The sequence below is a fragment of the Leptodactylus fuscus genome, chromosome 2 (assembly GCF_031893055.1).
Source record: "Leptodactylus fuscus isolate aLepFus1 chromosome 2, aLepFus1.hap2, whole genome shotgun sequence".
NCBI classification, from domain to species: Eukaryota; Metazoa; Chordata; class Amphibia; order Anura; family Leptodactylidae; genus Leptodactylus; species Leptodactylus fuscus.
In genome coordinates, this window is record NC_134266.1 from 284,175,548 (window position 1) to 284,203,358 (window position 27,811).

At 46.3% G+C, this 27,811-nt stretch overlaps 1 protein-coding gene across 1 annotated transcript; it reads right to left on the reverse strand.

Annotated features, from left to right (window-relative positions):
• Positions 1 to 423: 423 nt before the first annotated feature.
• LOC142193512 (ecto-ADP-ribosyltransferase 5-like) lies at positions 424 to 14,755 on the reverse strand. The gene is made up of 5 exons (XM_075262484.1): positions 14,747 to 14,755; positions 13,806 to 14,496; positions 11,434 to 11,515; positions 5,705 to 5,761; positions 424 to 607 (listed from the first exon to the last, which is right to left on the reverse strand). The coding sequence occupies exons 1-5, from the start codon at positions 14,753 to 14,755 to the stop codon at positions 424 to 426; spliced, it is 1,023 nt and encodes a 340-aa protein (XP_075118585.1).
• Positions 14,756 to 27,811: the final 13,056 nt, after the last annotated feature.

The following is a 27,811-nucleotide window of genomic DNA, read 5'->3' on the forward strand; positions in this document are numbered from 1 at the left end:
ACAGCATGTAGATATAACAAGCAGAAAAACATTTTTGCAGAGGTGGGGGACATAGGCAGCTATCACGATAACATGTGGCAGTTCCTTTGGTAGGTGGTGAGATCTCCTGCTCACAGCTGATAGTTCGGTATCTTGCATCAGCACTATTGTCCATTAACCACAAAAAAAAATGCCCCAAATATCCTTCATCACAAGCCCTCCTCCTCCTCCTCCTCCTCCTCTTTACCACTGTGTTCTACTTCCCCAAAGAAGTCAGAGACCATCCAGGTATACAGCGTGCTGCTCCCTTGCCAAGCTTCCATAACTCCTGGGGTAGGTGGGTGATGGTTCCCAGGCTGTAACAGAGTCCCACGTGTCCACAGTAATAGAAAGAAATACCAGTCAGCTGTAGCATCTCCACACATCAGCAATAGACTCCAAAAATCATCTCCTTGAACAAATACCAGAGGAGAAACCATGGGTAGAGCGTAGTACCGTCTTGATTTCAATCTCGCTGAGTGAGATTTTCAGGTCTTTCTCCCCGCTGACTAAGAACGCAGGTTTAGTCTGAACCACAGGGGCAACGTATTTATGCAGAAGGAGAGACGTTTTCCGAAGTATTCTAGTGCTAGATAGCAAAAGTTTTTCAAAGGATGTCAATTCTGTGAGCAATGGAAAGGATTCATTGAACTTAGTAAAGTAATGCTGAATGTTTCACTCATGTAGATAGGTCAGGTTAACATCTGAGAACAGATGCGCACAATCTCTCCAGGGTTTCCAGGACGAGCCTGATGATACATCTCGTAGTGAGTGAGAATATAGTGGTAGCCACAAATCTATAAGACCGGAGCCAGGAGATTTCTGCAGTGTCGGGAGCAAACCGAGCGGGAGAATAGGCAAAGGAAGTGGAGCCGGGGACTCACCAAATTCACTCCAAGCATCAACTGCTCCCCGAAATAAAGGGTTAGAGATTTGAGATTGTTTCCTAATAGAAGGGGCAATCCACAGGTCCGACAGTATCCTTTTAGGTATATCCAGAAGTCCATCAAGTGGAACAAACAAAGTAGCGCACCATCCCGGTTGGACCGCTTTATAGTACTGTAGTATGTCCGGTAGGCCAATACCTCCCATTTGTCCGGGTTTGGAGAGAAGGGACCATGCCAGGCGAGGAGTCTTTTGTCTCTAAATAAATTTCGTAAAAAGACTGCGCAATGACGTGAAGAATGCGTTAGGAATGTCTATTGGGAGCATACAGAGTTTGTAGAGTACTTTGGGGAATAGGTATCCCTCCATCCTGAAACCCAAAGAACTAAGAACAGTCATAATTCCCCACCGGATGACTATAGTGTCAGGCAAGGAGTATGATGGGGTTTGTGACAAGACCCTCATCGTGTAGACACCAAGAGTGACACCCCAATCCCCTTTGGGTAACGAGTTCAGTGTCTGGACATTTTCCCTGTGGCCAACAGTAACATGTCTGGATTTGAATTGTTCATCTTTGTCTTGTGCACCTGAAGGAAGTTAACGGGGCCACTGTGGGAGGTTCTCCTGGGGAAAAATTGCCATAAAACCGTATTTCCTTTGTAGTTTTGGCTAAAGACATGGAGTCTGGGTTGTGTGTGCTAAGCAGGGTTACAATGCACATAGTCCCGGGGGTCTCCTGCTGTGACAACCAGATTAGTACGGGTAGTAAGGGTCTTGATACAACAGATGGGTCTTGCTCACAGAGCATGTATATATGAAAAAGGAAGATTACACCAAATACAAATACATAACTGGGTCTCTCATCATCACACTGGGGATTATAGATCAACGTGGCCTAATGTAGGTTAGGTACAAGACAGCCGGCCGCTATGTCAGTAAACACATCCATACATCAGACTGGAGGTTACTGAGGCCACCGCAAGTCGTTGTCACATTAGAAGGTCCTGGTGTATAACCTGCGGTGAGGGGACAGGCAGGGAAACACATAGGGCAGAGTTATCCCCCATTATATGGGCTTTCAGTTCTGCCTCTCTCATGTAAGACAAGAAAGCCCCTGGCAATGGTAACGTAACTGTTAGGAGGCAAATCTCAGGGGTAACTATCTATAGGTGTATAGGTGCTCTCAAATAGACCTTTGGAATGGCGTCACCCCTTGCTATAATATATTAGAGTGATATCCAGACTAGGGCCCCTAAATAGATGTCCACAAGTAGGTGGAAGGAGCAGATAAGCAGTAAAAGCCGCAGTGCCCAGAAGGTAGACACTGTGTATAAGAGCGCCAAACCCCCATCTACTATACTGCTATAAGACATACATGTATATACTATTAGTAGAGATGAGCGAGTAGTATTTGATCGAATATTACGGTATTCAAAATATTCATACTCGGTCGAATAACACACGATAAACGCAGTAAAAATTTGTATCCCCTCCCACCTTCCCTTGTCCTGCCCTGCCGCCAGCATGCTATAGGAAAGGGTCTTCAGCACAGCCGGTGGTATCATCACCGATAAGCGCAGCCGGCTGTCAGCTGAGAGTGCTGATCGGCTGACGGTGATCAAAATGAACAGTCACTGGATAGACCCAGGATTTGCATCTCCACCAGTGTCAAGCACCCCGACATGAAGTTAAAACCACCCCATTATGGCTCACCTCAATCTCTGCTACTACAACGCTCAATTCACCTTAAGGGCCTAAACTCTGCTGGTACAAGGCTCACCTCACCCCAAGGGCCGGAAAAGTCATTTTTGTATGGCTCAGCTTAAGGACCTCTAACTTAATTTGGAAGGGCTCATCTCAATGGCCACCACATTTGGAAGATCTCACCACATCACGCGCACAATGACAGGTCAGGGTGGGGACTGATGGATTTCCCATTGCCTATGCCATCTGTGGTTGTGATGGGCAACGTGATTTAAAGGGGGGCTTGCTAATGTTTCTTTAGCTTAAGATCTGTGTTTCTGTCCATACTATTGTGGAGGAAAGAAGGTTTCCAGGTATTTTCCCACTTTCCATAGAGGTTCTATTGAGTTTGGAAAGTGTCTAGTTGTTAGGCTGTGATGTTGGGGTAATAGAGGGTCTTTGGTGTGTTAGATGCCCCCAGACATGCGCCCCCTGCTGGCCCAGTTACATTGCAGAGGTGTTGGCATCATTTCCTGGGGTGTCATAGTGGACTTGGTGACCCTCCAGACACGGATTTTGATTTCCCTGAAACGAGCATTTTTTCCCCCATAGACTATAATGGGATTTGATATTTGGTCGAATAGTCGAATATTGAGGGGCTACTCAAATCGAAATTCGAATTTTTGACAATTTCACTACTCGCTCATCTCTAACTATTAGTAACACATGGATACAGGAAACCTATGGCATATAACAGTCAGTAAATGTCTTCCCGTCTTGCGCTTTCCTTACTCCTCGGCCTGATCTGCTTTGCTGACTGTTTATAAATATTAGAAGCTTCTTGTTATCCGGATACTGGCGGCTGACACCTAGTGGCCAACACAAGAACTACAACATTGTAATACAAGGACAAATACACCCGGACAAGTCCCCGGAGAGCGAGTAACAATATGGAGAGAGATCCCTCAGGGGTAATCGATTCCAGATACAAGAATGGGGAAACCTTCAGGACTAGATCAGAGGTGAGAGAGTTACTGACTGCAGACAGTCCCTCTAAGGACTGGGGAGACGTATGGCCTATAGGTGATTGCACATCGTATAGCTGGGATGTATCTCGCCTGCCTGCACTACCCGTGTACCTGAGGACATCTCTACACTAGGGGGTGACACAATGTATTTTAGGACGTCTAAGGGGTTTTTCTTACATTTATATGTGATCTAGGAAAAGGGGGGATTTAAACTTTAAAAAAAAAAAAAAAAACAACTTTTTTCTTATTTTTTTATATCCCCTTAGGGGGCTTGAACATCTGCAATGAACATGTGCCATAGACTGCAATACTATTACTAGTTACCATACAATGGCAGGGCTCCTATAGTCACCGGACAGCTCCCGAAATCATGCCACATGGGGGCGTTGGGAAGGGAGGGTGTTGTGGATCGTGTCCCCTGTGTTCAACAAAAGTTTCCCCAGCCTTCTGCCCGCACCAAGAGCAATAACTATATAACTACTTTATCTAAAAGAATACATGACAAGGAGGTTCTTGGTAACATTTTGATAAATTGCATTAGCCCATCTGCAGCGACCACTTCTTTTAGATGGACCCCTACACTAAAATGACTCGCCTCTAGGGTTGAGCCGATCTTGACTTTTCAGGATCGATTTAGAAATCTGATTTCCGATCATTTTTCATTCAAACCCGATCTCGATCCCAATTCCGATCCCAATGCAAGTCAATGGGATTTTTTTACTAATCGGAGTGAATTTTTCTAATTACTAAGTAACCAGAGGATTTTTTTTTTTAATCCTCTGGCTACTTAGTCCCCCCTGGTGTCTACTTACCTGCAGAGATGGCTGGTCCGGTGCCCGGTGTTCTCGTTCTTCTTCGCCTCGCTGCCCCCTGCCTCCCATGTTAAGAGAGTGTGGGCAGGTACTGGGAGGGGAGACGTCACGTCTCCCCGCCCTGTACCCGCCCACACTCTCCTAAGCTACAAGCCCCGCCTTCTTCCTAGCTCTTTAACACTAACCTAGGAAGCGGGGGCAGCGAGGCGAAGAAGAACGAGAACACTGGGCACCGGACCAGCCATCTCTGCAGGTAAGTAGCTACTAGAGAGGTTAGCTTGTCTCCCATTAGAATGAAAGGACGCAGCCGGTACGCAGGGGGTTAAGACTGTGTGCCGGCTGCTTCCATTCATTCCTATGGAACCGCAGCGGAGCCTTCACACTGAGTATACAGTCCACTCAGAATGAGCAAAGCGTATACTCAGTGTGAAGGCTAACATTGTTAGCTTTTCCCAGAATGCTTGGCGAGTAGCAAAGCATTGTGGGAAATAATCACCGATCTCGATCCCACCTAAAAAGATCGTGTTCGGAATTCCGATCGCGATCGTGAAACTTTCTCGATCGCTAATCAGAATCCAATCATTTCCAAACACGAACGCTCAACCCTACTCACCTCTCTTCGGGCTTCGGCCTACAATGAAGTAACAGCGAGTATATCTAAGCCATATTCTGCCATATTGGGTGAATCACTTTAGTGTAGGGTCGTCTTGTCATGGCAGATGGGCTAATACAATTTGATCAAAATGTAACCAAGAACCTTATTGTCATACATTTTTATATACAGTAGGGATCAGCAGTAATGCTCTTGTACCGACAGAGCGCTGGGGCAACTTTTTGTGTCCAAGTGTCTATTGCGCCGCAACAATGTGTCCGGCATTTCTTGTGCACATTGTTTGGCCGTGCTGACTGCGACTATATGTTTGTTGGTCATCGTGACTCAGGTTGGAGCTACTTTATGACAGTGGAGTCCGTATTTGGATCCAGGTGAAGAATTCTTATAGGAATAAGACTACACGGTAACCTGGACCCGGAGGTAACAATTGGGAATTGAATAGAAGCGGTCACCTGAGCAATCTGTGGCACTATTATTCCGGAATGTATCTGGGTATGTACAATTTGTAGAGATGAGTGAGCTGGTTTCTAATAATTCAGGCTCCTTATATAAACCCAATAACTTGATCTCAGCCAGGAATGATAATTATACCCTGGTGTCTCTGGAGATAATAATCACTGGAGGCCCCAGGGAGGTGCAGACACATCGTACACACTTATACTCACCTCTCCTGGGTCTTTCGCAGCATCTGCTGCTCATTCCCCTGCACATTTTCCAACCTCCTGAGTGACACAAACAGCGCAGGTGGACGTCTGAGGCGGTAATAGGGTGTCAGTGGGTATGTGGGGTGTGACATGACCTTTCCAGACCGCTCTATGGGGTATTACGTGACCCTCAAGACCCCTCTGTCTCTCTACAGACCGATTTTGTCTCTTATTTATCTGGTGGGTGAACATCACAAGTATGCTGAAATCTCAGGTGGTTTGCCCATCTCTAACAGCAGTATGGGGAGGGGTAACACGTGACTGTGCTGCAACAGATGTAAGAACCAGTAAGGAGCGATTCCCTGATGGCCGGTGTCATGGGTGCGGCCGCAGATATAAAAGTTACAAGTGTTTTCTCTGAATGTATCATCATGTATCTGATACTTTGTTTCTAATGCTTGTTCCATGTTCGATATGTAGTAAAATGTATGTATCACACTGACAGCTCCGGTGTAGACCCCTCCTCATATCTAGTACATAGACAGCACAATATCAGGAGATGAACCAGCCATGACATGTAATACAAGGGGTCCACAATACACAATGGGGGCTGCAGAGGATGAAGACTCTGCTGGTAGTTCCTCCACTTACCCCTGGTCCTGGGGCTGTAGAGGATGAAGACTCTGCTGGTAGTTCCTCCACTTACCCCTGGTCCTAGGGGCTGCAGAGGATGAAGACTCTGCTGGTAGTTCCTCCACTTACCCCTGGTCCTGGGGGCTGCAGAGGATGAAGACTCTGCTGGTATTTCCTTCCTTGGAGGGCAGTGCGGACTATTACAATATATACTGGCTAGTCCCGATACGTTTACCGATTCATGACCTAACCTGTCCTTCAGCAGCCATATTGGGATTTCCATAAAGTAACACCATCAATGAACATCATGTCACCATCCAGCTTGGAGGACTCTCATGGACCACACATTAGAAAATGACGAGCTGACTAAGGAAATGCTTTTTCCAGGTTCTTTTTATTGTAGGGGGGACATAATACACTACACAGAGCAGACTGACTACAGTGAGGACACAAGACACTAGTTATTATCCACCCGCGTCCCATCTACAGCAGATACACTAAACTCAGGTCATCAGAAAACTTGTAGTTGATATGACTGCAATACTCATAGTGACCAGTAGAGGCGCAGTCACTACATTACTGAATGCCTTAGCTGGAGCTAAAAAAAAGAGAAATCAAAATATTAGAGAAAGTAATAAAGGGAACCTGAGAACAATTTATACAATGAGACACCAGGATGAAGGTCCTGCCCCAATACAGGAGGGGGAGCCTGGGACAGTCAGTAGATGGACAGATGGGAGATATTGCAGTAGTGCAGGTAGGTCTATACCAAGGCCTTATCATCACCCAGATCAAAGGTGTAAGAAGATAAACTATGGGATATTCTCACAGGAGCGACCGCCAGATATAGTCTGATGTAACAGAGAAGAGCAATCCAGAGACCTGGTGCAGCTCAGGAGAAGATCAGGACATGGAGGGGAATGAGAGGCTTATGGAGGACGATGGCTGTAGGTCAGTGGCTGGGCCAGAGGATAAGTAATGCAATGTATGTACACAGTGACTGCACCAGCAGAATAGTGAGCGCAGCTCTGGAGTATAATACAGGATAAGTAATGTAATGTATGTACACAGTGACTGTACCAGCAGAATAGTGAGCGCAGCTCTGGAGTATAATACAGGATGAGTAATGTAATGTATGTACACAGTGACTTTACCAGCAGAATAGTGAGCACAGCTCTGGAGTGTAATACAGGATAAGTAATGTAATGTATGTACACAGTGACTGTACCAGCAGAATAATGAGCGCAGCTCTGGAGTATAATACAGGATAAGTAATGTAATGTATGTACACAGTGACTGTACCAGCAGAATAGTGAGCGCAGCTCTGGAGTATAATACAGGATAAGTAATGTAATGTATGTACACAGTGACTGTACCAGCAGAATAGTGAGCGCAGCTCTGGGGTATAATACAGGATAAGTAATGTAATGTATGTACACAGTGACTGCACCAGCAGAATAGTGAGCGCAGCTCTGGAGTATAATACAGGATAAGTAATGTAATGTATGTACACAGTGACTGTACCTGCAGAATAGTGAGCGCAGCTCTGGAGTATAATACAGGATAAGTAATGTATGTACACAGTGACTGTACCTGCAGAATAGTGAGTGCAGCTCTGGAGTATAATACAGGATAAGTAATGTAATGTATGTACACAGTGACTGCACCAGCAGAATAGTGAGCGCAGCTCTGGAGTATAATACAGGATAAGTAATGTAATGTATGTACACAGTGACTGTACCAGCAGAATAGTGAGCGCAGCTCTGGAGTATAATACAGGATGAGTAATGTAATGTATGTACACAGTGACTTTACCAGCAGAATAGTGAGCACAGCTCTGGAGTGTAATACAGGATAAGTAATGTAATGTATGTACACAGTGACTGTACCAGCAGAATAATGAGCGCAGCTCTGGAGTATAATACAGGATAAGTAATGTAATGTATGTACACAGTGACTGTACCAGCAGAATAGTGAGCGCAGCTCTGGAGTATAATACAGGATAAGTAATGTAATGTATGTACACAGTGACTGTACCAGCAGAATAGTGAGCGCAGCTCTGGGGTATAATACAGGATAAGTAATGTAATGTATGTACACAGTGACTGCACCAGCAGAATAGTGAGCGCAGCTCTGGAGTATAATACAGGATAAGTAATGTAATGTATGTACACAGTGACTGTACCTGCAGAATAGTGAGCGCAGCTCTGGAGTATAATACAGGATAAGTAATGTATGTACACAGTGACTGTACCTGCAGAATAGTGAGTGCAGCTCTGGAGTATAATACAGGATGAGTAATGTAATGTATGTACACAGTGACTTTACCAGCAGAATAGTGAGCGCAGCTCTGGAGTATAATACAGGATGAGTAATGTAATGTATGTACACAGTGACTTTACCAGCAGAATAGTGAGCACAGCTCTGGAGTGTAATACAGGATAAGTAATGTAATGTATGTACACAGTGACTGTACCAGCAGAATAATGAGCGCAGCTCTGGAGTATAATACAGGATAAGTAATGTAATGTATGTACACAGTGACTGTACCAGCAGAATAGTGAGCGCAGCTCTGGAGTATAATACAGGATAAGTAATGTAATGTATGTACACAGTGACTGTACCAGCAGAATAGTGAGCGCAGCTCTGGAGTATAATACAGGATAAGTAATGTAATGTATGTACACAGTGACTGCACCAGCAGAATAGTGAGCGCAGCTCTGGAGTATAATACAGGATAAGTAATGTAATGTATGTACACAGTGACTGCACCAGCAGAATAGTGAGCGCAGCTCTGGAGTATAATACAGGATAAGTAATGTAATGTATGTACACAGTGACTGCACCAGCAGAATAGTGAGTGCAGCTCTGGAGTATAATACAGGATAAGAAATGTAATGTATGTACACAGTGACTGCACCAGCAGAATAGTAAGTGCAGCTCTGGAGTATAATACAGGATAAGTAATGTAATGTATGTACACAGTGACTGCACCAGCAGAATAGTGAGCGCAGCTCTGGAGTATAATACAGGATAAGTAATGTATGTACACAGTGACTGTACCTGCAGAATAGTGAGTGCAGCTCTGGAGTATAATACAGGATAAGTAATGTAATGTATGTACACAGTGACTGCACCAGCAGAATAGTGAGTGCAGCTCTGGAGTATAATACAGGATAAGTAATGTAATGTATGTACACAGTGACTACACCAGCAGAATAGTGAGCGCAGCTCTGGAGTATAATACAGGATAAGTAATGTAATGTATGTACACAGTGACTGTACCAGCAGAATAGTGAGCGCAGCTCTGGAGTATAATACAGGATAAGTAATGTAATGTATGTACACAGTGACTGCACCAGCAGAATAGTGAGCGCAGCTCTGGAGTATAATACAGGATAAGTAATGTAATGTATGTACACAGTGACTGCACCAGCAGAATAGTGAGCGCAGCTCTGGAGTATAATACAGGATAGGTAATGTAATGTATGTACACAGTGACTGCACCAGCAGAATAGTGAGCGCAGCTCTGGAGTATAATACAGGATAAGTAATGTAATGTATGTACACAGTGACTGCACCAGCAGAATAGTGAGTGCAGCTCTGGAGTATAATACAGGATAAGAAATGTAATGTATGTACACAGTGACTGCACCAGCAGAATAGTGAGCGCAGCTCTGGAGTATAATACAGGATAAGTAATGTAATGTATGTACACAGTGACTGCACCAGCAGAATAGTAAGTGCAGCTCTGGAGTATAATACAGGATAAGTAATGTAATGTATGTACACAGTGACTGCACCAGCAGAATAGTGAGCGCAGCTCTGGGGTATAATACAGGATAAGTAATGTAATGTATGTACACAGTGACTGCACCAGCAGAATAGTAAGTGCAGCTCTGGAGTATAATACAGGATAAGTAATGTAATGTATGTACACAGTGACTGTACCAGCAGAATAGTGAGCGCAGCTCTGGAGTATAATACAGGATAAGTAATGTAATGTATGTACACAGTGACTGCACCAGCAGAATAGTGAGCGCAGCTCTGGAGTATAATACAGGATAAGTAATGTAATGTATGTACACAGTGACTATACCAGCAGAATAGTGAGCACAGCTCTGGAGTATAATACAGGATAAGTAATGTAATGTATGTACACAGTGACTGTACCTGCAGAATAGTGAGCACAGCTCTGGAGTATAATACAGGATAAGTAATGCAATGTATGTACACAGTGACTGTACCAGCAGAATAGTGAGCGCAGCTCTGGAGTATAATACAGGATAAGTAATGTAATGTATGTACACAGTGACTGTACCAGCAGAATAGTGAGCGCAGCTCTGGAGTATAATACAGGATAAGTAATGTAATGTATGTACACAGTGACTGTACCAGCAGAATAATGAGCACAGCTCTGGAGTATAATACAGGATAAGTAATGTAATGTATGTACACAGTGACTGTACCAGCAGAATAGTGAGCGCAGCTCTGGAGTATAATACAGGATAAGTAATGTAATGTATGTACACAGTGACTGCACCAGCAGAATAGTGAGTGCAGCTCTGGAGTATAATACAGGATAAGTATTGTATGTACACAGTGACTGTACCAGCAGAATAGTGAGCGCAGCTCTGGAGTATAATACTGGATAAGTAATGTAATGTATGTACACAGTGACTGTACCAGCAGAATAGTGAGCGCAGCTCTGGGGTATAATACAGGATAAGTAATGTAATGTATGTACACAGTGACTGTACCAGCAGAATAGTGAGCGCAGCTCTGGGGTATAATACAGGATAAGTAATGTAATGTATGTACACAGTGACTGTACCAGCAGAATAGTGAGCGCAGCTCTGGAGTATAATACAGGATAAGTATTGTATGTACACAGTGACTGCATAGTCCATAGAGATTTCTTCAGTATTCAGGGGTTGCAATGTGTTTTCACCAGTCACATTGGCTCACTATTAGTTTCGGGATATTTAGTGATTTTGCGAGTTCCGTTTCGCGACCAAGGATTTCCATGTTGCCTAAACCTGACGTAATATAAGTGAATGTGAATATACACTAGATACTTCTGCATGTCATAGTACGTCTCTGGTCACTGGTATTACGTTACAGATTGTCGGATGTCATAGTCTTTCGGTTCCTCACCTGATGATTTGCTCCTATAGCTGCAGTTTCGGCTTTTGGTTCCTGAAATTAGAAAGGAGGTATAAGCATGATCTCTGTCACACTCAGGTCAGTGTCTACAAACAGAAGAATAATCTTTCCTCCCCTAGACAATATCTCGTCCTGCAGTTGGACCTTGTAATACACCTCAGCTCTAGTCACCCAAATACACACAATGTGCAATATAAGAACACAACAGGTCGCCCCCCAAAATTAAAGGGGTTATCCACGTTGCTCCAGCACTCGGGATCCCAGGATCACATTTTTTAGTCCGTTTTGCCTTGTTTATGTTGTCTCTACTCTTATTGTATGATGTGTGATAATCTCCTCTCTCCTATAGATGAGACTGGAGAGACATGAAACAAGTCTGTGCGGCCCAAAGAGACAGTGTCTTATGTAGCAATGGAACTTCCCGTCCACTAGAGATGAGCGAACCCTGCGAGATTTCTTCTGTCCTCTGTTTCCTTATGTTTGATCTGATCAGTGGGGCGATTGGAATACTCTGGAGTCTCTTCATACCCCTGAGTATAATAAGTCCAGGCCTTCTCCTGTGCTCTGCTGGAGTCATATTTGGTGGTCTTATATTCTCCTTGGTGACATCACATTCCCCGAGGGACTACAGAGGGTTGTGGATTGTGCTGACTTCATGGACCGTTATAGTAAGTGTCATCCACACACCCTATGTGATCTCAAGCTTCAGTCCCCTCCCCCCGGGCATCTGATGTCACCCAGGAGGCTGCAAGAAGCTGGTGGACCATTGATCAAGACCCCAAGAGACAGCTGGACGGTGCAAGAAAGTGACTTTACAGTATAATAGGGATTTGTGGGTGGCGCGTTTTGAATGAACCTAAAACTTTTGTAAAATTCCTTTGTTACATAGAGCTCCCGATACTAAAATGAGTGGTCACCGAGATGGAAAGAGATAGGACTGGATGGCACATTCATCTACCAGAGTCCTGAGGCCAAGTGTCAAAGAGACATCCAACACTGAAAAGGCATTCAATACTGAAATCCTTGGCCCTCGGGATAGAAACCGTCTTGGCTACTTACCCTCCCTGGTATTGGCTACTTACCCCCCAGGTATTGGCTACTTACCCCCCAGGTATTGGCTACTTACCCCCCATGGTATTGACTACTTACCTCCAGGTATTGGCTACTTACCCTCCCTGGTATTGGCTACTTACCCCCCAGGTATTGGCTATTTACCCCCAGGTATTGGCTACTTACCCCCCCGGTATTGGCTACTTACCCCCCCCAGGTCTTGGCTACTTACCCCCCAGGTCTTGGCTACTTACCCCCCAGGTCTTGGCTACTTACCCCCTGGTGTTGGCTACTTACCCCCATGGTATTGACTACTTACCCCTCGGTATTGGCTACTTACCCCCCAGGAATTGGCTACTTACCCCCCGGTATTGGCTACTTACCCCCCATGGTATTAACTGCTTACCCCCTGGTATTGGCTACTTACCTCCATGGTATTGACTACTTACCCCCGGTATTGACTACTTACCCCCAGGTATTGGCTACTTACCCCCCATGGTATTGACTACTTACTCCCCAGTATTGGCTACTTACCTCCATGGTATTGACTACTTACCCCCCGGTATTGGCTACTTACCCCACCCCCAGGTCTTGGCTACTTACCCCCCAGGTATTGGCCACTTACCCCCCGGTATTGGCTACTTACCCCCCATGGTATTGGCTACTTACCCCCCCATGGTATTGACTACTTACTCCCCATGGTATTAACTACTTACCCCCTGGTATTGGCTACTTACCCCCCATGGTATTGGCTACTTACCCCCATGGTATTGACTACTTACCCCCTGGTATTGGCTACTTACCTCCATGGTATTGACTACTTACCCCCGGTATTGACTACTTACCCCCAGGTATTGGCTACTTACCCCCCATGGTATTGACTACTTACTCCCCAGTATTGGCTACTTACCTCCATGGTATTGACTACTTACCCCCCGGTATTGGCTACTTACCCCACCCCCAGGTATTGGCCACTTACCCCCCGGTATTGGCTACTTACCCCCCATGGTATTGACTACTTACCCCCATGGTATTGACTACTTACCCCCCAGGTATTGGCTACTTACCTCCATGGTATTGACTACTTACCCACCAGGTATTGGCTACTTACCCACCAGGTATTGGCTACTTACCCCCCATGGTATTGACTACTTACCCCTCGGTATTGGTTACTTACCTCCATGGTATTGGCTACTTACCCCCATGGTATTGACTACTTACCCCCCCCCCCCCCGGTATTGACTACTTACCCCCCCAGGTCGTGGCTACTTACCCCCCAGGTAGGCACAGTTGTAATAACTGCATTTCCTATTGGTGCTCTGCAGGGTGATCTTGTTCTGTTCCTTATCATACATTGTGACCTGAAACACTTCATTTATTGGAATCAGGACGTCCTTAAACCTGGGATCGAACTTCTGCAGTTCCACCCCAAAGCATGTGTTAATGAATGTTGATGGGTTACCCGATTGTTTTTCCGCCTTAATCTCAGTCAAAGTTGCAAAAATCTGTCCCAATCTTACTGTGGCCTGAGGATCAGATGGCGGTACAAAGTGATTAGTATAGTGGTAGGTGGACATGGTTTTTTCTTCACACCCAGGGTTAATCACGGTCATAGCTCTGGTAAGATAGAAATGTAATGAATGGAACCTGAAATTTTCGGGATTTTGGCCATACCACGCCACAGCTTGGTTCAGATTTCGAAAGATATGTAAATCCATAAAGGTAAGTGTTAATATCGCTATCCCATATTCCTCCTTAAAACCATCAGGAAGACGCCCCACCAATAGTTTTCGTTGTTGCCATAAAGCAGAGGCGTTTTTCCAGGCAATGTCAAACTCGGGAGTCTGCAATCGTTCCTTCTTCAATATCTCTGGAGCTTTGGATTCCATTTTGTCGGTGCATCCCTCATATTGGTCATCAAATGAATCCTCGGACATTTGCAGCAGCCATTGCTTACACAACACCTTGGAGATAAATACAATATGTTCTGAGTGATGTACAAAGAGCAGAGGGGGGGAGACATGAACAGAAATGAAAATGCAGGTCCAAACAATAGGAAAGGAGGAAAGGGGGACCAATTACCCAAACGAGACCTGTTCTTGACCCGTGGAGAAGAGCGCGATTGCTTGGTCCTAAAGCGATGGATTCCAGTTCTTGGGCTTACTGGTTCAGAATGGCTTACATTGCATTGCAGCTGTGTGTGAGTATGGCTACTGCCAACATGACTATTCACAGCATGACTACTCCCAACATGGCTACTCACAGCATGGCTACTCCCAACATGACTACTCACAGTATGGTTACTCACAACATGACTACTCACAGCATGACTACTCACAGCATGGCTACTCACAACATGGCTACTCACAGCATGGCTACTCCCAACATGACTACTCACAGCATGGCTACTCACAGTATGGCTACTGCCAACATGACTACTCATAGCATGGCTACTCACAGTATGGTTACTCACAGTATGGCTACTCACAGTATGGCTACCCTCAGTATGGTTACTCACAGTATGGCTACTCCCAACATGACTACTGACAGCACGGCTACTCACAGTATGGTTACTAACAGTATGGCTACTCACAGTATGGCTACTCACAGCATGGCTACTCACAGTATGGCTACTCCCAACATGACTACTCACAGCATGGCTACTCACAGTATGGCTACTCCCAACATGACTACTCACAGCATGGCTACTCACAGTATGGTTACTCACAGTATGGCTACTCACAGTATGGCTACCCTCAGTATGGTTACTCACAGTATGGCTACTCACAGTATGGCTACTCCCAACATGACTACTGACAGCATGGCTACTCACAGTATGGTTACTGACAGTATGGCTACTCACAGTATGGCTACTCACAGTACAGCTACTCACAGTATGGCTACCTTACTCACAGCATGGTTATTCACAATATGGCTACTCACAACATGGCTACTCACAGTATGGCTACTCCCAACATGACTACTGACAGCATGGCTACTCACAGTATGGTTACTGACAGTATGGCTACTCACAGTATGGCTACTCCCAACATGACTACTGACAGCATGGCTACTCACAGTATGGTTACTGACAGTATGGCTACTCACAGTATGGTTACTGACAGTATGGCTACTCACAGTATGGTTACTGACAGTATGGCTACTCACAGTATGGTTACTGACAGTATGGCTACTCACAGTATGGCTACTCACAGTACAGCTACTCACAGTATAGCTACCTTACTCACAGCATGGCTACTCACAGTATGGCTACTCCCAACATGACTACTCACAGCATGGCTACTCACAGTATGGCTACTCCCAACATGACTACTCACAGCATGGCTACTCACAGTATGATTACTCACAGTATGGCTACCCTCAGTATGGTTACTCACAGTATGGTTACTGACAGTATGGCTACTCACAGTACAGTTACTCACAGTATGGCTACCTTACTCACAGCATGGTTACTCACAATATGGCTACTCACAGCATGGAAACTCACAGTATGGCTACTCACAGCATGGCTACTCATAGCATGGCTACTCACAGTATGGCTACTAACAGTATAGCTACTCACAGTATGGCTTCTTTACTCACAGTATGGCTACTCACAGCATGGCTACTCACATTATAGCTACTCTACTCACAGTATGGCTACTCACAGCATGGTTACTCGCAGTATGGTTACTAACAGTATAGCTGCTCACAGCATGGCTACTCACAGTATGGCTACTTTATTCACAGTATGGCTACTCACAGTATGGCTACTCTATTCACAGTATGGCTACTCACAGTATAGCTACTCCCAACATGATTACTCACAGCATGGCTACTCACAGTATGGCTATTCACAGTATGGCTACTCCCAACATGACTACTCACAGCATGTCTACTCACAGTATGGTTACTGACAGTATGGCTACTCACAGTATGGCTACCTTACTCATAGCATGGTTATTCACAATATGGCTACTCACAACATGGCTACTCACAGTATGGCAACCCTACTCACAGTATGGCTACTCACAGTACAGTTACACACAGTATGGCTACCTTACTCACAGCATGGTTACTCACAATATGGCTACTCACAGCATGGAAACTCACAGTATGGCTACTCACAGCATGGCTACTCACAGTATGGCTACTAACAGTATAGCTGCTCACAGTATGGCTTCTTTACTCACAGTATGGCTACTCACAGCATGGCTACTCACATTATAGCTACTCTACTCACAGTATGGCTACTCACAGCATGGTTACTCGCAGTATGGTTACTAACAGTATAGCTGCTCACAGCATGGCTACTCACAGTATGGCTACTTTATTCACAGTATGGCTACTCACAGTATGGCTACTCTATTCACAGTATGGCTACTCACAGTATAGCTACTCCCAACATGATTACTCACAGCATGGCTACTCACAGTATAGCTACTCACAGTATGGCTTCTTTACTCACAGTATGGCTACTCACAGCATGGCTACTCACATTATAGCTACTCTACTCACAGTATGGCTACTCACAGCATGGTTACTCGCAGTATGGTTACTAACAGTATAGCTGCTCACAGCATGGCTACTCACAGTATGGCTACTTTATTCACAGTATGGCTACTCACAGTATGGCTACTCTATTCACAGTATGGCTACTCACAGTATAGCTACTCCCAACATGATTACTCACAGCATGGCTACTCACAGTATGGCTACTCACAGTATGGCTACTCCCAACATGACTACTCACAGCATGTCTACTCACAGTATGGTTACTGACAGTATGGCTACTCACAGTATGGCTACCTTACTCATAGCATGGTTATTCACAATATGGCTACTCACAACATGGCTACTCACAGTATGGCAACCCTACTCACAGTATGGCTACTCACAGTACAGTTACACACAGTATGGCTACCTTACTCACAGCATGGTTACTCACAATATGGCTACTCACAGCATGGAAACTCACAGTATGGCTACTCACAGCATGGCTACTCACAGTATGGCTACTAACAGTATAGCTGCTCACAGTATGGCTACTCTACTCACAGTATGGCTACTCACAGCATGACTACTCGCAGTATGGCTACTAACAGTATAGCTGCTCACAGTATGGCTACTCACAGTATAGCTACTCTATTCACAGTATGGCTACTCACACACCAACCTTGTTATGGCCATAAAGAGCCTGATGCTAACTAGTGGATGGGATATGATGATTCCAATAAAAGTAGAGCTTTGGCCATTCAGTAGAGTGTTAAGGAGGCTGCATGATGTGTAGACTGGTGTTTACTTGGTAGCCACACTTCTTTTGTAAAGTCTTGATATTAAGGGGAACCCTAAGGTATTTACTGAGAGGGTGTGAACTGCACATAAACCATACAGAATATCAGAAACTGCTTAAAGCATATTTCCAGGACTAAAGTATTGAGGAGTCATCCTTGGGATAGAACCCTTATTAGACTGGCAGTGGTCCAAACCCAGGATCAAAGTAGCAATGGCACTCCCGTGCAATGCTTCTTCATGGGCCATGGGACATAACATTCATTGTTTGCAGATCAATCCTAATCTATCAAATAGGGTTGAGCTGCAGTACCAAGCACAGCCACTATACAAGGTATGGCGCTGTACTTGGTATGTGTCGAAGACACCAAAGGGCTCGTCCCAATGCAGCAGTATCTTCAAACAGCAGATCATTGGGGGGGCTGGGTATCTGATCTGTTCTGGCCCCTGTAGTTGTGAGTGTGTGTGTGAATTTTGATATGTCAATATAATTATTTCTTGTGTTTGTGTTTTTTTTCTCCTTTTTATACAACTGCCTGATTAATACATCCGTTATTTAGGGAGAGTTTATTGTTATCCAGTAAAAATACTACCACTAACTCCCTTACCATGAGCTGTCTACTCATTGACACCAGGGATATCAGGAAGATGTGAGTACCACTCAACACCGACCATTGAAGGGAGGGCTAGGTAATGGGAATGGCTACTCAATAATATCTTTAGACGGAACAATAACTTTAGACTTCCCATCCTGATAATACCAGCATTCTGAAGCTTGTTATATCTGGCTGATTAATTAAAAACAAACAATAGAGAACCCCATGCTACAATTAGAGTCTAATATTATCATGGTGGGGTGGCCACATTTTCTGGCTATTCCTGGCCTAAAATTATCAATTTGTGGCAGCTTCAGGTCTTCTGTCTCACTCCAATGGTTACAGGAGTGTGCCCAGTTCTTCCTAGTGCCCCTGGTGGTGGTGACCTGATTGATATTGGGGGTAGTATTCGCTTTTGTTCTGGCTTTACACTCAGATCCTGCCTTAGAAATGAATGCTGTCAATTAGACAGTAGGTACTATGGAGGCTGTATTAATAAGGTAAAATAAAAGGCATCTGTTAGGGAATTGCTAGTTGAGCAATTTCCCAGTGGTCGCTGCTGAAACCAGGAAGGTAGGGAATGATAGAGACAGTGATTTCTAAACTTGACCCAGCCCCTGTCCCTGTCTACTTGCCACAACTACTCAATATCAGAGAACCTGGGAGACAGTTCTTTCTCTGAATAAGAGTTACATAATACAGGACAAAGCAACATAAAGAACAAGAATGAGGAGCGGCTCCCTGATGGCTGTTGTCATAGGTACGGCCTCAGACGTAAAAGTTACGAGTATTTTAATCTGTTTGTTCTATTTACAGGTGTTGCATCTTGGAACTCCTCCATAGATCTTCTTAAAGTGCATAAGTGCACCACGATGTGTCTGATACATTGTTTCTGAGGCTCGCTCAATGTCTATATGTAGCAAACAATGTGCAGGAATATGTAGCTGCTTCGTTAGTCTTGTACATAGACGGCCAGGTATCAGGAGGTCGGCAGCGGATACGACATGTTCTTTATTCTAAACATTTGCACAAAACGTCATTGGTTTTATCAAACAACAATACTAAACCGCACTCCTCCCCATATACCATGTATAATCCTGAGGACTGTCTATGCTGTGGTGGAAGGTTTGGAGGAGACACCACCACTTTACATAATTTATGACGTGGTCTGCAGCGCCCTATATAAAAGGTAACCAGGAGCGCCCCCTGCAGGAAATCAGTGGTAGGACCCTCAGAGATAAAAAAAATAATGTAATCCAATCAGAATGGGAAATAGACTTATATCACAGGAGTATAGAAGAGGGACGTCTAATAGAAAGTGCTGCAAATATATAATATTACTCTAAGTAGGAGAAATAGTAATAGAAGCAATAGGAGTAATAATGGATATTGTACCTGGTCAATGAAGAGGATAAACAGCCCGAGGCAGAAAACAGGCAGATGGGGACGAGCTATTACTAATGAGGAAGAAGAAGATTTACCAAAGGATATAATGAAGCTGTAATGAGAAAAAAGAAGGTAAATCAGGATATTATGGACATGAGGAGGGAGAGAGGAGGGAGAGAGGAGGGAAGGATAAGAGTCAGGGCCTCAGATAGTAAGAGACACAGGACTTAGGGACTGCAGAGGATGAAGACTCTGCTGGTAGTTCCTCCACTTACCCCTGGTCCTGGAGCTGCAGAGGATGAAGACTCTGCTGGTAGTTCCTCCACTTACCCCTGGTCCTGGGGCTGCAGAGGATGAAGACTCTGCTGGTAGTTCCTCCACTTACCCCTGGTCCTGGGGCTGCAGAGGATGAAGACTCTGCTGGTAGTTCCTCCACTTACCCCTGGTCCTGGGGCTGCAGAGGATGAAGACTCTGCTGGTAGTTCCTCCACTTACCCCTGGTCCTGGGGCTGCAGAGGATGAAGGCTCTGCTGGTAGTTCCTCCACTTACCCCTGGTCCTGGGGCTGCAGAGGATGAAGGCTCTGCTGGTAGTTCCTCCACTTACCCCTGGTCCTGGGGCTGCAGAGGATGAAGACTCTGCTGGTAGTTCCTCCACTTACCCCTGGTCCTGGGGCTGCAGAGGATGAAGACTCTGCTGGTAGTTCCTTCACTTACCCCTGGACCTGGGGACTGCAGAGGATGAAGACTCTGCTGGTAGTTCCTCCACTTACCCCTGGTCCTGGGGCTGCAGAGGATGAAGACTCTGCTGGTAGTTCCTCCACTTACCCCTGGTCCTGGGGCTGCAGAGGATGAAGGCTTTGCTGGTAGTTCCTCCACTTACCCCTGGTCCTGGGGCTGCAGAGGATGAAGGCTCTGCTGGTAGTTCCTCCACTTACCCCTGGTCCTGGGGCTGCAGAGGATGAAGACTCTGCTGGTAGTTCCTCCACTTACCCCTGGTCCTGGGGCTGCAGTAGATGAAGACTCTGCTGGTAGTTCCTCCACTTACCCCTGGTCCTGGGGCTGCAGAGGATGAAGACTCTGCTGGTAGTTCCTCCACTTACCCCTGGTCCTGGGGCTGCAGAGGATGAAGGCTTTGCTGGTAGTTCCTCCACTTACCCCTGGTCCTGGGGCTGCAGAGGATGAAGGCTCTGCTGGTAGTTCCTCCACTTACCCCTGGTCCTGGGGCTGCAGAGGATGAAGACCCTGCTGGTAGTTCCTCCACTTACCCCTGGTTCTGGGGCTGCAGAGGATGAAGACTCTGCTGGTAGTTCCTCCACTTACCCCTGGTCCTGGGGCTGCAGTAGATGAAGACTCTGCTGGTAGTTCCTCCACTTACCCCTGGTCCTGGGGGCTGCAGAGGATGAAGACTCTGCTGGTAGTTCCTCCACTTACCCCTGGTCCTGGGGGCTGCAGAGGATGAAGACTCTGCTGGTAGTTCCTCCACTTACCCCTGGTCCTGGGGGCTGCAGAGGATGAAGACTCTGCTGGTAGTTCCTCCACTTACCCCTGGTCCTGGGGCTGCAGAGGATGAAGACTCTGCTGGTAGTTCCTCCACTTACCCCTGGTCCTGGGGCTGCAGTAGATGAAGACTCTGCTGGTAGTTCCTCCACTTACCCCTGGTCCTGGGGCTGCAGAGGATGAAGACTCTGCTGGTAGTTCCTCCACTTACCCCTGGTCCTGGGGCTGCAGAGGATGAAGACTCTGCTGGTAGTTCCTCCACTTACCCCTAGTCCTGGGGTTGCAGAGGATGAAGACTCTGCTGGTAGTTCCTCCACTTACCCCTGGTCCTGGGGCTGCAGAGGATTGAGACCCTGCTGGTAGTTCCTCCACTTACCCCTGGTCCTGGGGCTGCAGAGGATGAAGACCCTGCTGGTAGTTCCTCCACTTACCCCTGGTCCTGGGGGCTGCAGAGGATGAAGACTCTGCTGGTAGTTCCTCCACTTACCCCTGGACCTGGGGGCTGCAGAGGATGAAGACTCTGCTGGTAGTTCCTCCACTTACCCCTGGTCCTGGGGCTGCAGAGGATTGAGACCCTGCTGGTAGTTCCTCCACTTACCCCTGGTCCTGGGGGCTGCAGAGGATGAAGACTCTGCTGGTAGTTCCTCCACTTACCCCTGGTCCTGGGGCTGCAGAGGATGAAGACTCTGCTGGTAGTTCCTCCACTTACCCCTGGTCCTGGGGGCTGCAGAGGATGAAGACTCTGCTGGTAGTTCCTCCACTTACCCCTGGACCTGGGGGCTGCAGAGGATGAAGACTCTGCTGGTAGTTCCTCCACTTAGCCCTGGTCCTGGGGCTGCAGAGGATTGAGACTCTGCTGGTAGTTCCTCCACTTACCCCTGGTCCTGGGGCTGCAGAGGATGAAGACTCTGCTGGTAGTTCCTCCACTTACCCCTGGTCCTGGGGCTGCAGAGGATGAAGACTCTGCTGGTAGTTCCTCCACTTACCCCTGGTCCTGGGGCTGCAGAGGATGAAGACTCTGCTGGTAGTTCCTCCACTTACCCCTGGTCCTGGGGCTGCAGAGGATTGAGACTCTGCTGGTAGTTCCTCCACTTACCCCTGGTCCTGGGGCTGCAGAGGATGAAGACTCTGCTGGTAGTTCCTCCACTTACCCCTGGTCCTGGGGCTGCAGTAGATGAAGACTCTGCTGGTAGTTCCTCCACTTACCCCTGGTCCTGGGGTCTCTTCCACCTTCCTCCTCTTCGATGTTGGTTCTCGGGATGAGCTCCTTACACTGTCACGTCTTATAATTATTCTGTAGAGCTGAAGCTAATACTGTAATAACACAATAGTCACCGGGGACATTTCTACCATAAGAATAGCAGAGGATCAGTCTTATAACATCGCCTGTAAATTTATTGGTGCCACAAGAGACCCGTACACACAGTTGGAGTATACATAGAGCTAGATTGTGGCCATGGTTGGGAGCATATATAGGAAGGATGGGAGCCATGTTGTATCCTGTTCTGTTGGATTTATTATATAGGACTATGAGCTATAACCTAACACTGGGCATTAATGAGGGGGGGTCTTCTCTGCACCTGCTATGGCTGAACCCCTGTCTACCATACTGCTATAGGACATACACATACTGGTAACATAGTACTGGTAACACATGTCTACTGGAAACCTATAGAATTATAACAGTCAGTAAACGTCTTCCCGTCTTTCGCTTTTCCTTCATCCTCGGACTGATCTGCTTTGCCGACTGTTTACAAATCCAAAAAGCTTCTTTGTATCCGGATACTGGCGGCTGACACCTAGTGGCCAATACCAGAACTACAACATTGTAATACAAGGACAAATACACCGGGACAAGTCCCAGGAGAGGTGAATAAGAATTATACGACATACTCACCTGTCCTCACTTCTCTGGAGCCTTGTCCTCACTTCTTTCCTGGCCGTCCCCTGGTCATTGTTCACACCTGATTACTTGTGGCTACTGAAAAAAACTTGCAGATGGATCTTACAAATATTCACAAAATTGACCTTGGGTGGTTCAGCCGTCTGGATCAGTCTCGTAGCCTAGCCGTGTCTATTATATTGTGTTCAGCTCCAATAATGGGAATAAGGGAGGGAAATGAATATAAATGTTGTATATCAATAAATGAGCAAACATTGTATCGTGCAGACGGAAAGCTCCAGAAGGTTCTTCTTTATTCGCTATTATTACATGAACTAGAGAGACCATTGTAAGGACACATTATACCAGTTACCATCTGCCAGGACACAGTTCACACAGTGTATAATGGAGGCTCCAGGTAACCTGCGGACATTAGTCACATAGTATAGCGCCCCCCACAGACTTTCCCCCACTCCCCGGCTTGTCTAGGTGATCATGTGTTATAGCTATAGTAGGAGATGTCTGATACGGCTGGTGGGGACACTGAGGGGTCAGACGGGAGATATAGCAATGTCCTAGAGGGCCATCTACTGGGGGGGCCTGTCTATGACAAGAGTGGAGACCAAGGACGCCATGTAACTATAGCTGTACGCCTCCATCCAGTAAAGGCTACAATGTATCATTGTCTGCAGATTCTTAGTTCTAGAATGTTCTATCCAGATGAGACCCCTGTAAGAGCTGATACATAGACACTGCCCCATTGTTACCATCTCTACCCCTGTAATAGGAAGGTCACAGCGTCTTATACGTCTATCCTGTAGGGTCCCCTGGTATTTGGGGGAGTGGGTGTACACGAGTCCCCCTCTTACCTCTACACATGGCTGGACATGCCCTGATACCGTATGTGAGTCATGAGATGATCAGCTTTTCAAGACAACTGTGTTTTGTGATATTGGACCTGGCTGTGATAGGCAGATCTATATGAAGCACATTATGTCCTATTTCCTGACCTCATCTAAAGGACTGATCTATGATGCTAGATGCAGCTGCGGTATAGACACTACACAGTTATACAGTTATACGGAGAGTATCAGGAGATATTTTTTCACCACGTTTGTGTGATCTCCATAATACCCATCATTCCCCAGTGACCCTTCACATCCTCTGCAGAATCCCAACCAAGTCTTCAACTCATCAGAACCTTACAGCTGCGATGATTGCGATACTCTTCATGACCATTAGGGGCGCAGTGAACGTTCCTCTCAATTCCATTCGACCTGGAAAGAAATGATTGAATGAAGATATTTAGAGACGTAACGTAAATGACTAAAATCCTTCATCTGAAGATTAAATGTTAAAAAAAATCTCTACTGGGATGGTCCTTGTGGTGAGAAGTCCCCCGAGGTTGTCAATGTTAATAATGTTTGTTGCTCTTTCACAGCTTTCTGTTGGGTCCGTCAGCCATTCCTATGTTACTGTGTCGTTGTGTGTCAATGAGAGCATGTAAAGGTAACCTATCAACCCCCTTCTTGGCCAGTTTGGGCTTCCTAGTTCTAGTAAGTGGATGGTGATAATGAGTTAGTGGTAGATAGACCTGAGACATGTTGGCTGCCGACATTGGGCCCGACAGCTGGCCTCAAGAAACCTTATGGCTGAGAGAAGATTGTACTGGCCAAATAGAGAAATGGGAGAACCTCTCGAGAGTCTCCTTGTGGATATTCGTAAACTTTACCCATCAGTTTAATTTGAGACTCAATCTATTCATTAGGAACCAGTAGGTGCTGATAGCTACTCTGGGGGCCTCCTGGGTGATGTCACAGGCCCTGGGGGACTGCTCAGCCCTGCGATTGGGCCCTATTTTACATGAAGGATGTGCTGATGTCCTGGCGCTCTTGAGTTCCCAAAGTGGAGGCCCAGTGGAGTCGGCCTCAACAGTCCTGCAGGGCATGCCAACATCATGACACCTGTTACCCAAGCATTATGATCATGGGCCCCCAACATGACCAATGAGGCCCAAAGCTCTAGTGGTGACCATGGGACTCATCTCTACAAAGCATCAGTAAGTTGTCTCCTCACCTGATGTTAGGGGGATGTAGGTGCAGTTTTCTTTCTTTTTCCCTGAAATCAGAAAATAGGCATCACCGTGACTTTGTGGCCTCCATATGTGAGACGTCAGGTCATTGTTATTACTGTAGATAAGGGGTTGTCCATCCTGACCAAGGGCTGAGCCTGGTTGTGCAGTTTAGTTCTATGCACATTCTATTCATAGTGGGGCCCGATAATTAGGGCCGCTGGTCCTCAGTACGATTATATTTTTGGAGAACCCAATTCATCTGGTGAGGTTAGCATGGACCAAACCATTATTCTTATACTCAGGAGTCTTTATTTTTTATACCTTTAAAGTTTTTTTTTTTTTTTTACTATGTTTACCTTTTATTTGTCCCATTAGGGGACGTGAACCAGCGATGTTCTGGTCAATACATAAGTTTTGGCGTATATAATGGTCGTCAGCCTATGCCACTAGGAGAGCATCATGGCCCCTCCCCCAGAGATGCTGCAGGAGGAGACTATCAGATAGGACAACCCCTTAGATATCGCTGTTATAATTAACTGAGGCATCTATAGGGTTACAACCCACGACCGCGAGTGTGACAGGTGGCTGAGCCAGGAAAAATGGCCCTGTACTGAACTGGTTAATTATATAGGTGACCCCCCCCTATGCAAATTATTCAATGTTTTAGTTGCGTTTTGTTTTAAATAAATTGATATATCTCTTGTGTGATATTCTCCTCTCTCCTGTAGATGAGACTAGAAGGACATGAGACAAGTCTGTGCCACATGGAGAGGCAGTCTCTTATGTAGCCAACAGAACTTCCTGTTAACCCTTCACTATTTGAATCTACTTTGTTCTCAATAGTCTGTAAAGTGATTCTTTTCCCTCCTCTATAACATTAAAATCTCTAAACCTCTAACATTTTTATCCTTCCATCTTACTACTTATATCCTGGCTACTTACCCCCCAGGAATTGGCTACTTACCCCCTAGGCCTTGGCTACTTACCCCCCAGGTACTGGCTACTTACCCCCTAGGCCTTGGCTACTTACCCCACAGGTACTGGCTACTTACCCTCCAGGTCTTGGCTACTTACCCCCCAGGTACTGGCTACTTACCCTCCAGGTCTTGGCTACTTACCCCCCAGGTATACCCCCTAGGCCTTTGCTATTTACCCTCCAGGTATTGGCTACTTACCCCCGAGGTCTTGGCTACCTACCCCCTAGGCCTTGGCTACTAACCCTCCAGGTCTTGGCTACTTACCCCCTAGGTATTGACTACTTACCCCCTAGGTCTTGGCTACTTACCCCCTAGGCCTTGGCTACTTACCTCCCCAGGTATTGGCTACTTACCCGCTAGACCTTGGCTACTTACCCCCCAGGTCTTGGCTACTTACCCCCAAGGTCTTGGCTACTTACCCCCTAGGTATTGGCTACTTACCTGCAGGTATTGGCTACTTACCCCCCAGGTTTTGGCTACTTACCCCCTTGGAATTGGCTACTTACACTCCAGGTCTTGGCTACTTAACCCCCAGGTATTGGCTACTTGCCCCCTAGGTCTTGGCTACTTACCCCCCAGGTCTTGGCTACTTACCCCCCAGGTATTGGCTACTTACCCCCTAGGCCTTTGCTATTTACCCTCCAGGTATTGGCTACTTACCCCCGAGGTCTTGGCTACCTACCCCCTAGGCCTTGGCTACTAACCCTCCAGGTCTTGGCTACTTACCCCCTAGGTATTGACTACTTACCCCCTAGGTCTTGGCTACTTACCCCCTAGGCCTTGGCTACTTACCTCCCCAGGTATTGGCTACTTACCCGCTAGACCTTGGCTACTTACCCCCCAGGTCTTGGCTACTTACCCCCAAGGTCTTGGCTACTTACCCCCTAGGTATTGGCTACTTACCTGCAGGTATTGGCTACTTACCCCCCAGGTTTTGGCTACTTACCCCCTTGGAATTGGCTACTTACACTCCAGGTCTTGGCTACTTAACCCCCAGGTATTGGCTACTTGCCCCCTAGGTCTTGGCTACTTACCCCCCAGGTCGTGGCTACTTACCCCCCTGGTATTGGCTACTTACCCCCTAGGTCTTGGCTACTTACCCCCCAGGTCTTGGCTACTTACCCCCAAGGTCTTGGCTACTTACCCCCTAGGTATTGGCTACTTACCTGCAGGTATTGGCTACTTACCCCCCAGGTTTTGGCTACTTGCCCCCTTGGAATTGGCTACTTACACTCCAGGTCTTGGCTACTTAACCCCCAGGTATTGGCTACTTGCCCCCTAGGTCTTGGCTACTTACCCCCCAGGTCGTGGCTACTTACCCCCCTGGTATTGGCTACTTACCCCCCTGGTATTGGCTACTTACCCCCTAGGTCTTGGCTACTTACCCCCCAGGTCTTGGCTACTTACCCCCGGTGTCTTGGCTACTTACCCCCCAAGTCTTGGCTACTTACCCCCCAGGTAGGCACAGTTGTAATAACTGCACTGGTTATAGCTAGTGAACATGATCGTCCTTTCCCGTATCACATCTTGGGTGACCCAAAAAATTTCATTCACTGGTATCAGAACTTCTATCT

Coding starts and splice junctions, on each gene's coding strand:
- LOC142193512 (XM_075262484.1), bottom strand. Junction 5,762..11,433: donor GACATCCGACAATCTGTAAC/GTAATACCAGTG, acceptor TGTGTCACTCAG/GAGGTTGGAAAATGTGCAGG. Junction 608..5,704: donor CTGCGAAAGACCCAGGAGAG/GTGAGTATAAGT, acceptor TTTGCTATCTAG/CACTAGAATACTTCGGAAAA.